Source organism: Caretta caretta, chromosome 4, assembly GCF_965140235.1.
Source record: "Caretta caretta isolate rCarCar2 chromosome 4, rCarCar1.hap1, whole genome shotgun sequence".
NCBI classification, from domain to species: Eukaryota; Metazoa; Chordata; order Testudines; family Cheloniidae; genus Caretta; species Caretta caretta.
Window position 1 is genome coordinate 106,317,262 of NC_134209.1, and position 18,091 is coordinate 106,335,352.

Genomic DNA, 18,091 nt, shown 5'->3' on the forward strand with positions numbered 1-18,091 from the left:
AGGAAGGACTGGCCTGTCTCCCAAGATCTGTGAGAGTGATGGGTCGTCCTTCAGGATAGCTCTCATCCCCTAATGCCCCTGCTCTACTTGCGCTACATTGATGACATCTTCATCATCTGGACCCATGGAAAAGAAGCTCTTGAGGAATTCCACCAGGATTTCAACTATTTCCATCCCATCATCAACCTCAGCCTGGACCAGTCCACACAAGAGATCCACTTGCTGGACACTACGGTGCTAATAAGTGATGGTCACATAAAGACCATCCTATACCAGAGACCTAGTGACTGCTATGCCTACCTACATGCCTCCAGCTTTCATCCAGACCACACCACATGATCCATTGTCTACAGCCAAGCTCTACGATACAACCGCATTTGTTCCAACCCTTCAGACAGAGACAAACGCCTACAAGATCTCTATCAAGCATTCTTACAACTACAGTACCCACCTGCTGAAGTGAAGAAACAGATTGACAGAGCCAGAAGAGTACCCAGAAGTCACCTACTACAGGACAGGCCTAACAAAGAAAATAACAGAACGCCACTAGCCATCACCTTCAGCCCCCAACTAAAACCTCTCCAACGCATCATCAAGGATCTAAAACCTATCCTGAAGGACGAGCCATCACTCTCACAGATCTTGGGAGACAGGCCAGTCCTTGCTTACAGACAGCCCCCCAACCTGAAGCAAATACTTACCAGCAACCACACAACACACTAACCCAGGAACCTATCCTTGCAACAAAGCCCATTGCCAACTGTGTCCACATATCTATTCAGGGGACACCATCACATCACATCAGCCACACTATCAGAGGCTCATTCACATGCACATCTACCAATGTGATATATGCCATCATGTGCCAGCAGTGCCCCTCTGCCACGTACATTGGTCAAACTGGACAGTTTCTACGTAAAAGAATAAATGGACACAAATCAGATGTCAAGAATTATAATATTCATAAACCAGTCAGAGAACACTTCAATCTGTTTGTTCACTCGATTACAGACCTAAAGGTGGCAATTCTTCAACAAAAAACTTCAAAAACAGACTCCAATGAGAGACTGTTGAATTGGAATTAATTTGCAAACTGGATACAATTAACTTAGGCTTGAATAAAGACTGGGAGTGGATGGGTCATTACACAAAGTAAAACTATTTCCCCATGTTTATCCCCCCCACTGTTCCTCAGACTTTCTTGTCAACTGCTGGAAATGGCCCACCTTGATTATCACTACAAAAGGTTCCCGCCCCCCCCCCCGCCGCTCTCCTTCTGGTAATAGCTCACCTTACCTGATCACTCTCGTTACAGTGTGTATGGTAACACCCATTGTTTCATGTTCTCTGTGAATATAAATCTCCCGACTGTATTTTCCACTGAATGCATCTGAAGAAGTGAGCTGTAGCTCACGAAAGCTTATGCTCAAATAAATCTGTAAGTCTCTAAGGTGCCACAAGTACTCCTTTTCTTTTTGCAGATACAGACTAACACGGCTGCTACTCTGAAACCTGTCAGATATTTCTGATGATGCAAAGTGAAATGATGCAAGGGAAACTGAAGATACAATCCAGAATTATTTGATTCCTCATTTGGTGGCAGTAGGAATCTCGTGGTGGAAAAAAAATCCTCCTTTTGTAGTCCGGACCCCAAAATCGTGAACATAGATACCGTCCTCTAAGGATGCAGGAAACATTTGGGCTGCCACAATGTAAAGGGAATGGAATCAAAGAGGCTGCATAGCATGAACTTTCTAGAAATGAGAGCAGTAAGGTTGGATCTTCAGGACTTCCTAGATCACCTGAGAATGGAGCATGTCCTGGTTGAATTAGATGTGATGACTATGGCATATATAAATCAACATGGGTTCTCCTCTAAAGAAATAGATATTCTCTTAGCCTCATTCAGGTCTTTCACACTATGGTTGTATGCAACTGTTTGGACACAATTCTTCTATTGCTGTCAGAATAGAAAGATCACCTAGGAAAATGGGCATTACAGGATTTTTTTTAAAGGATGGGCTAGATTTACCACCATCATAGCTCATATTTCTGCAGTGAACAGTATTATACACACAGGCTTATCCAAGTCTCTGGTAGAGCAGTTATAGCACTGAGGTTGCCTAGGGCAGGCTGCTCATCCAAATCAATAGTTAGGTATATATTTCTTCTCTTGGATCTGCCTGCAGTGCTACGAGATCTCATGCCCCATCCATTTGAACGTACGATATATAATTTCATGTAGTTCCTTTGCATAAAGACATACTTCCTGCTGGTAATGATGCTGGGAAGAAAAGTCTCCAAAATTTCTGCTCTTGAAAAGTATGAGTCTAACTGTATCTTCCATTAGGATAGGGTCCGCAAGATCTCAACATTTGAAAGACAAAGCATGGCACATGCTAGGTATGAGAAGAGCAGTTAAATTTTATGTCAGTTCAAGAAAAAAATGTCCTCATTCACTTTCTTTCAACCAAGTGTCTGGGCTTGAAAGTATCCAAATGCTCCAAAGCTATGTGGAAGAAGAGCTATATCACTGATTTTTTTAATCAAGGGGAAAAAAGGTTCCAGAAGGGATCAGAAAACATGCTCCACAACAATCTCCTAGGCAGAAAATTTGTTAGTGACTACAAAGCTGCCCCCTGCTCATTTATAAACACTATTTTAAGAAGCACTACAGCTTGACCATCATTTCCTAGAAGAAATATTCTTTAGCATGAAGATGCTCCAAGTGGAGGTTCCAAAATAATTTACTATTACCCTTAATTTTAGGGAAAGGGGTACATGCTTCTCTCTGTCTTACTTCTCTTTCCTTCCTTACTAATTTTTCCTTACTTGCTGTCTCTCTGTATCTCAAACATTTCAGACTGGGGAAGAGGAGAGGTCAGGATCCACAATGGAAAATTTGTTACTTGCTGATTCCCTTACTGAGGTTGACCTCCTTCTCAGTCTTCCCCATCCCATATAAATTATTGGAGTATCTGTACAATAGTTTTCACAGGGTCAATGTATCATATATAAACCAGAGTACTAAGGCATTGTCATTAACAAGTTTATTTATACTCTACTACTAATTTACTGATTCCATACGGCTGTGGAGGTACTCATCTGAAGTTAGGGGGCCACCTCATTGCCAAGTCTGAATTGCATCTAGCATTTGCAAAAAGGAATGGTGAAGAGATTGGGGAAGATATTAGTCCCATAAAAAAAATAATCAGGTAACAAATTTTCTGTTTTACTAGGAGCCTGAGCTATGGCATATGTCATATCAGACATCTAAATCAGCAGTTCTCAACCTGGGGCCTTCTGGAGAGTAGTGAGTAGGTTTCAGGGGGCTGCCAAGCAGGGCTGGCATTAGACTCACTGGGGCCCAAGGCAGAAAGCTGAAACCCAACCAGAAGAGCTAAAGCCCAGGGCACCGAGCCCCACCACCTGGGGCTGAAGCTGAAGCCTTAGCAACTTAGCTTTGCAGGGTCCCCTGTGGTGTTGGGCCCTGGCAGTTGCCCTGCTTGCTACCCCCTGACAACGACCCTGGCTTTTATATGCAGAAAAACAGTTGTTGTAGCACAGAGGGGCCATGGAGTTTTTGTAGCATGTTGGAGTGCCTCAGAAAGAAAAAGGTTGAGAACCCCAAACTAAATCCAAATGGTCTCAAATATAAATTAGCAAAAATCTGTATATTTCTAATGTACAAAGTGCTGCTTTATGAAGAATGCTATTGAGCTGAAGTACATACTTTAACTGATACAGATAATGTCAGCTTGTTTTGCCATCCCTAAGTAAAGAACATACAAAAATTTTTAAAAATCAGGTTACTTTACATTTTTAAAAGGATCATGTGTATAAGTGTTTGTTTGTTTGTTTGTTTGATATGCTGTTGGTGGAATGGCCTAAAATGGGATAGTTCAAAGAAAATTATTGGACTCATTTAAGAATTAATTTGTAAAATGAAATTCTTAAGAGAGGATGAATTTCAGTTTACAAATACACGACTCTTTCTCTGAAGATATTCCTCATGATATTATACAAAATAAAGAAAAAATTATAATAAGTGTTACTTTCAAAATGCCCATTTAATAGTCCTGTATTTAGTGACAGAGCCAATATTTTAAGAAATGATGAGTGATTTTGTGAATCCCTAAGTTTTGCAGTGCTCAACCTGAGATGCTTAACAGAGGTCTGATTTTATTCAGTTAGTGTTGAGCACCTGCCCTTTGAAAATTAGGCTGCTTTAATGTGTTTCAAGGGAGGCACTGAAAATGACTAGTTTCTTTTGAAAATTTAGCTCCGTACATTGTGATGACTACTGGCTGCCGGTTACTTTTATTCCTCGTAAAGTGGTGAGTTATTTTATACTGATAAAATATAAAATTGCTTCCTTCCAGTACCGTTCCACTGGGACCTGACCAAATTCTTCTACGAGGAGCTCAACTAAGAAATACCCAGTGGGTTCATGGAATAGTTGTCTATACTGGACATGATACAAAACTCATGCAGGTTTGTCATTTAAATGTGGATATTTCATAAATGCTCTGTTTTGTTAGGTTTTGATACCATTATTGTTACACAAAAGCCATCTTTACTCTTTGTCTTTAAAAATGTTTTAAGTTAAAGAGACCCGAAGATCTGTCTATTTTACTGTTGGCTTCAAGGTAATAGTTAAAATATAGTCTATTTGTAGCAAAGCTGCTTTTTTTGTGAGTTAGATTGAGTAAAATCAAGATATATTTCTTTTGTTGGTTACATTGAATGTTACCGAGCATTTATCCTTGGAAAAATGTTTTTTTTCAGTTGCAGGCATGTCCTTATTCTTTTTAAATGTATATTTAAAATGGCATTTTTTATCAATCTGGATCACTGTAGTTTGCCTGATAACCCTTTGTATGATTTTATGACTGCTTTCTAAACTGTCTTATTGCATGCCTTCCTCACAGCATAGAAGGAAGAATACTTTTATGAAGACAGTGTGATATTAATTCATTTGTAAGTTATGGGGAGGGAGTAGGGGGAAATGTCAAACCCCCCAAATATCATGAGGGTTTTTTTCTGGTATTATTTTGACTATCACAACTGATCTGTAGTTGTCAAAATAAATGAATGCATTCGGTTTAGTGATGCATTATCATTTATTCATTTTCCAATTTGCAAAGTTCAGTCATTTGAAATGGATTTCTCCACCCTTAGTGTTTGTAAGCAAGTTTCTTCTGTACTGAGCTGATTTTTTTTGTAACGTTACATTTTACTAATAGCTGCTATTACAATTGTTCTCTAAGATCAGATACAATGCTAAGGATACATATTATGCAATTTATGCCAATATTATGCAGTATATCTCTTCAGAGAAATGTGTAGAAAAAGACACAACAAGATAGTTTGAAAATATTGGAGAACTACACATGTACCTCATTTTCTACTTATTTTTTACAATTTTCTTGTGTTTCACAGAATTCAACAAGCCCGCCTCTTAAACTATCCAATGTGGAACGAATTACAAATATTCAGATCTTGATTTTGTTCTGCATTCTTATTGCCATGTCTTTAATCTGTTCTATTGGCTCAGCTATATGGAATCGAAGGCATGGCCAAAGGGACTGGTATCTCAATCTAAACTGTAAGCACTAAAATAATTGTATTAAATATTTTGTTGTCCAGATGATACTTGCATAAGTTCCATAATTGAAAAATAGGACAGTAAAACATTCATCTTGATTTTATAACATTATCCATCTTTATTTACTGTGTATATTGACTATAGATATATCAAAGCTGGTGTAAAGTGTTTCCTGGCCATTTGAGCCTCTTGCTAAGTTAATGAATGGTGAATTCACCCCAGGAAGGGAGGCTGGTATTTTTGCCTCTACCATCTTTCAAGGGTCTGTTAAGGAGCAACTTGAAATCTTCTCTGCCCCCTCTCCCCCATGCTGACCTCTTTCTGACCCTTAACATATACTTTCCTTCCCCCAGTAAGTAAAGTTGTGGCTTTATGCTACATCATACCCTTCCATATGAGGGGCTGATTGTATCTCAGCTTTCAGTTTGTCTCAGTCACATAAGGATGGTCTTTTAACAGGCTGCTGTTGAAGGAGAGAAGAAAGAAATAGGTCTATAGGAAGCCCTATGACACATTTTAGTGGACAGCTGGCCTAGCAACATGCATGACATACTGACAGCCTTTGAGCCTTCAATTCCATGAGCAATGAGTCAGCATAGCTGATGTCAACAAGGGAACTAGATCTAAAGGAAGCCTTTGTGATGCAGCAGATGCTCAATCATATGTGCTCCAGACTCTCCTTTAGTAGGCATCTAGCATGACTGACCCCAGCAAGGAAACCAGGGCAGCAAGACTTCAATTCATCGTAGCGAGTTGACACCCTCTTCTTCCTCCTCTTCCTTTGAAGCACCTGACTTTGAATCCAAAGTCCTTGGATCTGAAGTCAAAGTATAGCACTTAAGATTTGTCTTTGCCAATAAAGAAATTACTGGATCGTAAATTGAAGCCAAGCTTTTAAGTTTTGACATAAGTCACCAAGAAGCCATTCATTCATGTTTAGGATGAGTTTGGGTTTTACAGTTACCTTGATTTCCTTCTCCATTGTATTGAAGAAGAAGAGAACAAACTGCTCAGAATGTTTTTAAGCTGAGATGTACATAAGCAGTTCTCCAAATCCAGGAACTCGTGCCTCCATATTACAGAAAGTGATCTGGGTTCAGGCAGCCCTTGTTCTGATCAATAAAAATGTTGGTTTTAAGCAAGTTATGTTTTAAGCAAGCAAGCATTGAGCCAATGTTCAAAGGCCTGTGACCAATATAGTCTCATGCATTCCCCAGTATGGATGTTTGTGACAGAGCTGGTTAAAACAGCCCTTCCATTGGCTCCAAAGACAAGTTACGAGATGAGTATATCTAGAGGATCCGTGAATCATGATTTTGGAACTCAAATCTGTGAATCTTATTCACTCATAAAACATCCTGGAAAGATGAATAGGATCTTCTTCCTTTTTGGTTGCTGTTACTTTCTGGCTCTGAGTTTCCTGATTCAGGACTACTACTTTGGCTGTCTGGAGCTATAGTATGCTTGAATGGTCAGCTTTGTATAGGCTGGAACATGCAGCTCCAAAGTGCCACATGACCCTGATTATGTAAAAAGTGATTTTCGCAAAGAATGCATATTAGAACTGAAATTAGAATCCAGATTCCATCTCTAAAACACCCCAGAATATCTAGCTTATTAATGGAATATTCTCTTGAGAGCTTTCCAGGAATTGAGAAGGAGGAAGAACAGAGAAACAAGAACAGATTATGGTGTCTATGCCATCACCTCATACTTCTTTGTGTTCTTCTGCTTGCTGCTTCTTCCTCTACTTCTGTGGATTCTGTGAATTTTCAGGACATGGCAACTGTACTGCAACAGAACTGGTTAAGAAGAGTTGCTCTTTGTTTCTGAAGAGGTTTGAGCTGTTTTACATACATCATGCCTCTGGCACAGTACTTGTATCAGCTGCTTCTGAGAAAGATGGAGATCTTAGTGTTATAAGGCTACACTGCACTATGAATTATGGGAGTGATTCCCCTGCTCATGTACACATACTCAAGGTAGCTCAATAAGAGTGCAAGTTTAAATAGTAGCATAGCCGCAGTAGCATGGGCAGTGGCAGCAGGGGCATGACTGAGCTGTGCCGAGTATGTACCAACCATTTTCAGGTTGGTTTGTGCTCTGCGCAGCGCAGCCATGTCTCTGTTGCCGCTGCCTGTGCTACTGCGGCTTCACTGCATCATCATCCTGTTAAAGACAGATTCATATTTTTTGTGGATTCAAAGAGACTGACCACTGCTGTGGAGCTCTGACATAGTGGTCAGCATGATTATAAATGGGTGAGTAAAAAGTGGTGTCCGGTATCGTAAAAACTCTTTTGGAAAATTTATTTCAAAAGTTCATTTCTAGTATTTGTCTAAATATAGCTAATCATTGGAACTGTTTAAAAGGGAAAAGTAGTGTAAAACTGTTAGTCAGTTAAGGCTGGTCTTTGCTGCGGGGGGATCGATGTAGCGGGTCTAATGATGATCCACTAAATTGACAGCAGAGTGCTCTCTGGTCGATCCTAGTACTCCAGCTCTCTGAGAAGAGTAAGGAAAGTAGACTGGAGAGCATCTCCTGTCAACGCAGCGCGCTGACGACACCGGGCTAAGTTGACCTAAGCTATGTCAACTCCAGTTACATTATTCACGTAGCTGGAGTAGCATAACTTAGGTCAACTGACCCCGTAGTGAAGACAAGCCCTTAGTTACATTTCACACTCTTGTTCTAGACTTTGTGTGCATTTATGGAAATAAGCAAATTATATTGTGGAAGAGGTTGGGCATGTTGATTTTTAATAATGTAAATAGATAATGAACTGCTGGTGGATGCAAGTCAAAGTTTGGACTTTGTATCCAGAAGTGTGTTTATGGAAGCCTATCCCAAACCTGTTTGATTTAGGAATCAACTCTGAAATGTCATGTAAACATGCTTCTTTGTGAGATTTTTGGTAAAATCATGCTTCTGTGCCTTCTGTAAAAACCATGAAGATATCTTATTTTATAGTATCTTGCTACTTTACCTTTAACTACTGGAGGAGTGAGAATGTGTAGAGGAGGAATTAGGATGTGTTCTTTCCCCTCCCACAATTCTCACTTTTTAAAAAAAATTCTCAAATTTAGAAAGTTCATATTTAGAGTAAAGGTTCAGTTGGTTCTTACTTTATTCAAACTGGTTTGATCTTCCCTACAAAGCACATGCAAAAATGTAAGGTTATATCTAAAGAGCAAAAAATCAGGTAATCTGCTTTTTAAAAGTTGGAGAAAAATTATGTAAATTAAAACTGCATTTGATCACAACTAAACCCATATCTTCCAAGTAATTTACAGCCTTACAATATGGGTTAGGAAGGGGTATTGCCATAGTAACATCTCAAAATACCTAAAGAACTTCTATCTGTATATTACAAAAGCCAACAAATGTGGCAGTGAAAATGTTATCTGTTGGTTGCCTAACCAAAACAGTGTTTAATTTTACAAGTGCTTTCTTTTATTTTAACAGATGGTGGAGCTAACAATTTTGGACTGAATTTCTTGACCTTTATCATTCTCTTCAATAATCTCATTCCAATCAGCTTGTTGGTTACATTAGAAGTCGTTAAATTTATCCAGGCATATTTCATAAATTGGGTAAATATGACATTTATTGTGGCTTACACTGATTTCTAAAACCAAATACTATCACTTGTTTGTGAATCATGATAGGCAGTTCATTTCTATAATAAAAATATTTTTCTCTTAATTTTTCTTGTTGCATGTAAGTCCACATTTTAAAGCATGCAGTACTAATCACCGTATCATGGAAACCTGAAATACTTGATCATTTAGTACTTCCTTGAAAACTCAGGATTTTTTCCTGCATCACATTGTCCAGTGTTTTGTTCTTTCCAATTTTAAATGTTCCAGGCAATAGGGCTTTGATTAGACCCCCCTTGAAAAACAATTCCATGGTCTAATAGATCTTTTTCATGAAGTTCTTCTAATATTCAGCCTAAATTTTCTCTCTTAATTTCAGTCACTTTCTTCTGATTATACATTCTGGTACCACCATAAATAAATTCTCTTCCTTCTGGTGCTTACCTCAAAATATGCATAGACCATTATGCCCCCTTTTAATAATCTCTTAGACAAGTTATAGGCTTTTGCTCTTTTACTCTTATTTGTTTAAGTTCAGCCCTTGATTTTGTTTCTCTTCACTGACCTCCCTTTGGTTTGAGTCTTTTTGAAAATAAGGTGCCTGGAACTGAAAGAAAAATTCTAGCTGTGGGCACGCAAATTGCATGATCCTTTTCTTTGGTCAAATATGTAAAAATAAATATGTGTGAGAGAGAGATGTGATGTGTAAAATAAGTAAGTGTGTGTGTGTGTATGTATTTAATGTGTGTGTGCAGTTGAATATTTGAGATTTGTATGTAGATCAAAAAACAACAAACTTTTCTGTAATTTATCAACTACTATATTTCTGTTGGTTCATTTTATGTTAGGGCCAAAATGTTACAAGCATTGTGCAACAAAAAAGGAGGACAAAATGCAGTGGCTGCCTTGAATATCTTAAACTCTGAAAGACAAAAACTGACAGAGATTGGGGAAAGGGAATTAAAACATTTAAGCAAAATGGTTAAGGTGATGACCAGCACACACACAAGAAATCCAAACAGGTTACAATTTGGAAATTCCTAGTTAGGGCAGACTTAAGGTTGAGTCCACTGTGGTGACACCATGAGAGGGGAAAAAAAGAGAGAGAGAGAATATGTGTCTTTAAAAATCAGTTGAGTCCAATATAAGACTACAAACATTAAAATGCCTTAAACATAACCATAAGGCTTTTGCACATAATCAGTACAGGACAATTAAGATGATTTAGGAGTCTTAACAGGGCATTTCCATATTTTAATGTGTTTTCAATTTTTTTAAGTTTAAACTTAACTCTGATATTTTTTAGTTAGTAATGTTTTGGGTTTTGTTTTTGTTTTAATAATTATAACATCCCTGTCATATATTTCACTCTAAGTTACTGATATGTACTCTCAATCTAAACTCCATTTCAATATTTTTTTTCAGGGAATATTTTAGCTTTAGTACAATGTGTAAATGCCTTGCTGTGTTTATACATTCTAGATCTAAGAAATATAGTGGAAAAGTCGATACTCTAATATGGTTTTCTTTTTTTATTTTCAGTGGTACCTGTTTTAGATATATTGATACAGTTACTGTCACATATACTGATCACTAAAATCATCTGAATAAAAACGGTCTCTAAAGTGTAGCATAAGTCATTAAATTAGTTTAAAAGCTGAAAACATATTTCTGTTTCAGGAAACTCTTTGTGCTGACCTGATTGTCTCTGCAGGTTTTTCAGTTGAAATAGATGATATAAAAATAGTCGGGTTCAATACATTGGTCAGAGACTATATTTATAAGCTTGGAAGGATTAGATATTTATTATTAAATGTCAGTAAACTTCAATTTCACTGTATACATACTAGGTGACAAAAATATTTCCATCTATAATAATAATAATAATAATAATTAATTTATAGATAAGCAAAGTAAGAAAAATGCTGCATGAGAACTTATTAGGGTTTTATTTAGGGATTTGTATGTTTTGACATATGATGTTGACAATTTGCGAGTTAATGTTTATAAAGCTTTAACCTTTTGAGTCTTAACATCTTCTGTCATTAAATAAATATTGTCTATCTTCCCCATTGTTTAACACTCCCCAGAATTTTCCCCAATTGAGAATTTAAATCGATAAATGTAGGGAAAATGCTTAAAAATAAACATTGATATCCGTTAAAAAATTGAATTCTGTCACACCTATACATAAGTAACAACTGTAAAGAAGCTAAGTAATTTATCTTTTTAAAAGTATGGAAAACTAGCTTTTAACCACTTATATCTTTATTTAGGATATAGACATGCACTATGAACCTACAGACACTTCTTCCATGGCTCGTACATCCAATCTCAACGAAGAACTTGGCCAGGTAGACCAAATTGCTTCCTGTAACTTAATAGTGTGTGAAATGATTCACTCTACAACTTGTGAGCAATTGTTTTTACTTGAATTGAGAGTGGTCTTAACATTTATGAAAGAATATCAGTCTTGATTTTTAATAGGTATGTTCTGAATAGTAATTATTTAAGCGTATATTAAATTATTAGGCATACAGTTTTTCGTATACATTTATATGTTTTTATTTAGACAAAGGAATTTTAGCTCCTGTTTTAAATATGCACATGTGTGTATCAAACACACACACACGCACACGCGCGTGCACACACACAACTACATTACAAGAACATTATTAAGTTTGCTAATTCAAGTGCTCAAAAGTTAAAAAATGCCACGGTTTGTGCCAGTGCACCTTTAATTTAGTCCCCTGATACAATATGCATTATGCAGATGCATCCTACTGATTCACCCTCATGGGAACCTTTGGATCCACCACACAGCCCTCTACTACTGAGCTAACAGAGCTACTGATAGGTTTAATAGATTGTAATCCATCCTCTGTGTGAACCAGAGATGTATGGCCCATTTTTCCAGTCAGTTTCACAGATATTGCTGACAGCAGAGTGGTGATGAGACAGGAATCGTGGGTTCCATTCTAGGCTCTGGAGGGAAGTATTTCTAGAGGGCACAGACTTTTCTGACCATTTCCCCATCCCATGTGTCCCCTCTGTCACCCCAGCCCCCTTTTCTCTACACCACTGCTTCTCAGCCTCCCCACTCCACCTCCTCATCCAATCTCATTTACTGGCTCTCAGTCTTTCCCTTCCTCTATTTCTCTCCCTGCCTCCCAGTCTTCCCCACCCCTGGCTTCCAGCCCTAGTCTCTCCCCCTCAGCTCCATGTCCCAGTCTCTCTATCCAGCTAATGCAAGTCTCTCACCCATGCAACTCCCGGTCCAAGTTTTCCTTTTCCACCTCCCCCAGTCTCTTATCCAAGTTTCTGCCCCTTCCCTAGCTCCTTATTCCAGTCCATTCCCACATGTCTCTCTCTCCCCTCTCCCCCAACAGATCTGTCTCTTGTCCCCTCTGCATTTGAATCAGTCAGCCTCCTCCTCCACATTGCAGGGACCCAGCAGGTGGTCACTGAGACACAGGAGAGATTGGTCTGGCTTTTCTCACATATTTTTAATTCATGCTTTGGGATTAGAACGACTCTTTCCTCATAAGCATATTAGTACAATAAGTTTAAAATTTATTTGGAAGCACTGGCCCCTGTCAGACACAGGATATTATACTAGCTGCGCCATTGATCTCACGTAGTAGTGGAATTTCTGCAATCTATGGAGCATAGAACTGTGAAGTATACCTCCATGTGTTGAATCAAGCCCAATCTGTACATCCATCTTAATGTCTTATCTTTTGCAGATATGAAATTTTAGGTATCAAGAATGTATTCATAAGAGTTTATGTTCTAAGCCAAATATTTTTATAATCAATAAACTGAGTGAAGTAGTTCATTGCAGAAGTGGCTAAAAGTGTTTAGTATGTTAACAGCTATGAATGACTAAATATAGAAATATGTATTGAGTGTAATGTAATGAGTTTTAAAATTCATTTAGGTCAAATACATATTTTCTGACAAAACTGGTACCCTGACTTGCAATGTCATGCAATTTAAGAAGTGCACCATTGCAGGAGTTGCTTATGGGTAAGTGTTTTTTTTTTTTTTTATATCAACTTAAAGTTGCTTATTTTTCTTTAATTTCTTCCTGGCACTGGATGTAGTTAAGAAGACCTTTTTCTTGTGGCTATGAAAAGAGTTGTTGGTTATGAGGCTGACATTCTTTATCCATTCACTACATAAAAGAGAGTACCTTTTCTCACAAACCGAAGTTAAGATAAAATTTTAAAAGACTGAAGGTTAATTGTTACAGTTACATATTTCAGCACATTAGCTGTTTCTATATGTTAGTCTTATTAATACCTTCATTGATGAGTTTTTACTTACAGCTACAGAAAATGACAATGTTTTGGCACACATTTTATATTTCACACAGACGTGCTCCTGTGCGTGCACACTTGTGTAAATGAACAGTTCAGTATGATTACACTGAATGAACAAGAATTTGAACAGCTTTTTGGTGTTGGGTTTTGATTTTACATGATTCCAAAGATGTGTGTGTGTTTGTTTTAACATAGGTTTGTTATGTGGGTTAAACAAATTCAATGTTTCATTATTTTAAAATTTATTTTTACAGCTTATTGTAATTAATACCTTCAACAGTAAATGTTTGCCTACTGAAATGATCTTTTCCTTTTATGCTTGAACAATGTGCCTTTTTTGGTAGAATTGCTTTTGCACCCTGATCTGGTGGGAATGACATAGGTGCTGGAACTAGGGGTACTGGATTGCAGCAGCACCCCCGGTTTCAAGTGGTTTCCATCTTACACAGGGTTTACAGTTTTGTTCAATGGCTTTTAGCACCCCCACCATAAAAATTGTTCCAGCACCTATGGGGAATGACTTCTTGTTGGTTGGTTGCTTGGTTTTGGTTTTTGGTGGTAACTGGGGGATGGCAACTCAGACTTTGCAAAGAGACAGAATAACAAAATAGCAGCTCAGTTTTTGGATGACCAACTTAGTCAGCTAATGTCAAGTACCTAGGTATTCAGGAAGAGTAGAGAAAAATGTTTCAAGTGAATATTGCCTTGATGTATTCAGTGTTTGTTATTCGACTTCATATTTTCTGGGCCTGATCTTGTACCCGCACTTCAGCAGTAGTGTAGAGGGACCAAAAAGTTGCCTTGACAGAGCATCGAAAGATTTCCCTGGCATATGGAGTGGAAGGGGGACAGGCCTGAAGCTGCTGCACTCAGGCACACCTACTGACTTAACAGCCCTAGGAGACCATTACAAGTATAAGTAACCCTGACATCAAATCACCTCCCAGCAGCCACAAGAGTTGGGGAAGACACAAAAGATCTGGGCCTCCAACTTCTTAAGCTTAAAAAGAATAAAACAGTGGAGGCCCTATGACTTTAAGGAATTTAAGAGCATCAGTACCTTGTTGAAATCTGTGTTCAGCCTGAGCCATACTGTGACTTAGTCTGTTCTAGCTGAAGCAGTAACACATAAATGAGTCTGTGTCTGTATTTTCATAAGTGGGGTAGAAAGAGAAAAATTTAAGCTTAAACCATAACTTTTTTCTTGAGTCTAATAAAATCTAATGTCTTCTCCTTGACTTCTCCATTCTCCAACTGATTTTTTATTTTTGTCTGTAAAGAGTAGTTATGGTGGGAGCTGAGGCAAATTGCAGGACTTCTTCAGTCACAAAACCGCTTCTACTTATGAAGTCTGTTTCAGGCAAAGTAACAAAAGTCTTATGATCGTTATGAATTAGGCTGAATGAATGAAATTTGAGATAAGAAATAAAGGGAAATGGATGGCTCAGGAAATTGGTAATCAGATAAAATATCCTTTAAAGTCTGTTTGTCTCTCAGTGACTTTCACATCAAATCTGCTCAGCTTCCAAGTTAAAAGGATGTGTTTTCTATCCACCAGATATTCAGAGTGGATCAGGAATCCACAAGTTATAACTAGGCTCTCTACCTTTGATCTTTTATACCAGTCCGGACTCTTGGGTTATAGTTTTTTTTTCAACCAGCAGATGGAGATAGTACACTAAAACATGTGATGATGTAACACTCATTTATGTAGGCTTCTAGTAATCTCTGAAGCTTCAATTAGAGTCAGCATTTAAAACCAGAAGAGACCACCAGATTAACTGGTCTGACCTCCTGTATATCACAGGCCACCAACAGCACGCAGAACGTACACACTAAACTCAGCAACTGAAATTAGACCAAAGTATTACCCACAGGAGACTGGATTATTATGGGCCACAGGCAGAGAATAGAGGGGACCAAGGTGCACCAGTGCCTGAGATGGCAGGGAAATGATGATGTGAAATATACCCAAACAATCCTGGGAAATGACCCACACCCACATGCTGCAGAGGAAGATTAAAAAAAAAACAACAACAACCCAAATCCCTACCAGTCTCACCTGGGGGAAAATTCCTTCCTGACCCCACGTATGGTGATCCCAACCAGCTAATCTTCTGAGAGAGAATTCTCCGTACCACTTCACAGCCCAGTTGTTTTCTGTCACCAGCAGGTGGAGAACACAAGCAGCCTGCTGCTAGAGGAGGGAAGAGAAAAGTAGACCTTGGAGGCCATAAGGCAGCCCTGTGGAACACTCTGGTGTGCAGCTGCATAGGCAGCACATATGAGGCACTCCCAGTCTGCTAATCATGAATACCACATGCATAAGACTTTCTGTTGGCAGGCATCCAGTCTGGCTGACCCCAGTCCAAGACCAGGAGAGGGTAAAGCTCCAACTGTACCTCACATTGTCAATCCTCTCTACCTAATCTGCAGGGGCAGCTAAAACTCAGAAGAGGTGAGCAGAGAAAGGTTTCCGGTTAGGAAGTCCTGACAGAATAGGAAGCCCTATAAAGATGTTCTGCATCTATGAACTCATCCAGATAGATGAGTGCCCCTGGAACTCTGGCAGCACCTATTCCCAGAATAAGGAAGGGGAATTGAGTACAAGTGTAGACTTGGACCTGTCTCTTCCTCTGACAGATTTATCATCTACTCTGAGTAGGGATAATGCTCCCAGTAAAGGACTGAGGGAGGGGAGGAAAAGGCCCCATCAAGCCTTTGCAAGCATCCTCAGCACAGTCTTCAACTGAAGCCAATTCAGGCTCCAGATTGCTTTTCTGAGATACATAAAAATATTATTTTTATCAAAAAAATCTGTTTTGAATTTAAATTGATTTTAATGTAAATCAATATTTTAATTTGAATGCTGCTAATACTTTACATTTGCCTGTGTTGTAGTCTTAAATTGATACGTTGATGTTTTGTACTTTAATTAATTTCAAATTTTATGTACAGACTTTTTCTACTAAGAAGTTTCACTCTGAAAGTGCTCAACTTTGTTGAAAAGGACAAGGGCAGGAGCTCATTAGCATCCTTGGTGTAAGAACAAAACAAACTCAGACACAAAATTAATAAGCAAATAACCTATGCTACATCTGCAGCTGTTTCCTCCTTCCATTATATTAAACTTCCACAAGTCAAGAAAGTTCAAATGCTTTAGCAGGCTATACTCCTCCATGAGAGTTTGCAGTTCAAAGTCAATGGGACTTCTGCTCTTAAGTCACTTTGATTCTTTAGAAAGTCTCACCCTGGCATGCCTAAATATGGTTTTAGGAACCTAACTTTAGGCTTCTTGTTTTTGAAAATTTTGTCCTGTGTGGATAAAAAAAGGGTTCACAATAACTTTATTAATGTGATTAAAATAAATAACTTCCATTGTTAACACTGAAGTCATTTTATATTGAAGTAATAAAGATTTTGTATGACTAAGAAGTTTTTAGTAAAAATATAATCTTAACTTCTGATTCTGTATACGTTTATGTATTTGCTTAGCCTTAAGCACATGAGAGAGCCCCATTTACTTCAGTGGGACTTTTTATGTGAGTAAAAAGTAAGTGCCTGGTTAAGTGTTTGCAGGATCATAATTTTAGATTTTCAATTTTTATTTTATTTATGTATTTTGGCCTATAAAAATTTTTGTAAATTCAAATATGATACCCAAGAATAGTGAAAAAACAACCAACTAAATAGCATTTACAATTTAGTTTATTATAAATTTTAATCTAAAGTTACAATAGCATAAAAACATTCATAATAGCTATTCATAGCTCAGCCTGGTTTAAATCAATCTTTTTTAAAAAATAATAATCATCGTCAGTGATTTCAATTACCTTGATACAGATTGATCCCTGTTGCTTCCCAATGTTCATGCATCCCCCTTTCATGAGACCTGAACATCTTTAACAGAGCTTCTCCTTTGGGAAGATTCATTCTCCGTCAGGGAGCAGAAAGCCAAATAATACAGGGACAGCTCAGAGAGCAGCATGCCTGAGAATTTTGTCTCTTGATTGCTTTCTGCTTTCAGAGCAGATTTCATATGGGGGTGGGCAGAGAAATTAAATTGCTCCATCTCTGCAGCTCCTTTAAAGTAAATTACTAATGATGTGGTAAATAGGTTTTCACCTGTGTTATAAATGGGTGAATTCCTTCATGCTGTGTAGCCAGTTGTGATGTTCAGCATTTTCAGAACACTCTGCAGTGCAAATATGTCTTTAATTACAAATATTTTCAAAATGTGTGCTTTTATGTACATTCAGAACTGATTAGTGTAAACCAGTTTGGAAGCTTAGGAGCAGATCCTCTGGTATAAATGATCACAGCTCCATTGGCTTCAGTGAAGCTAAAACAATTTACACCAGCTGAAAATTTGCCCCTTGGTTTCTGTTTTGACTTAGTTACATTTTGTATTTATATAAGTGTCTTGGCATCTGTTGAACTAATACTGTACGTTTAACACATCTTGTCCTGTAGGAGACCTCCGTGGTTCTCTGATTTTAGATTTTCTGGGTTTTTTTAACCACAGTAATGGGCTGATCTGGGACGACGGGGCTGGGAAT

At 38.1% G+C, this 18,091-nt stretch overlaps 1 protein-coding gene across 4 annotated transcripts in view; it reads left to right on the forward strand.

The window, feature by feature from the left end:
- Positions 1-18,091, forward strand: part of ATP8A1 (ATPase phospholipid transporting 8A1) — a 249,471-nt gene that overhangs the window by 75,684 nt on the left and 155,696 nt on the right. For all 4 annotated transcript variants that reach the window (XM_048848472.2, XM_048848473.2, XM_048848471.2 and 1 more), the window contains exons 10-14: positions 4,383-4,494; positions 5,443-5,608; positions 9,074-9,201; positions 11,484-11,561; positions 13,148-13,236. In XM_048848472.2, the coding sequence (XP_048704429.1) occupies positions 4,383-4,494; positions 5,443-5,608; positions 9,074-9,201; positions 11,484-11,561; positions 13,148-13,236 (573 nt within the window). The remainder of the gene's footprint in view (positions 1-4,382; positions 4,495-5,442; positions 5,609-9,073; positions 9,202-11,483; positions 11,562-13,147; positions 13,237-18,091) is intronic.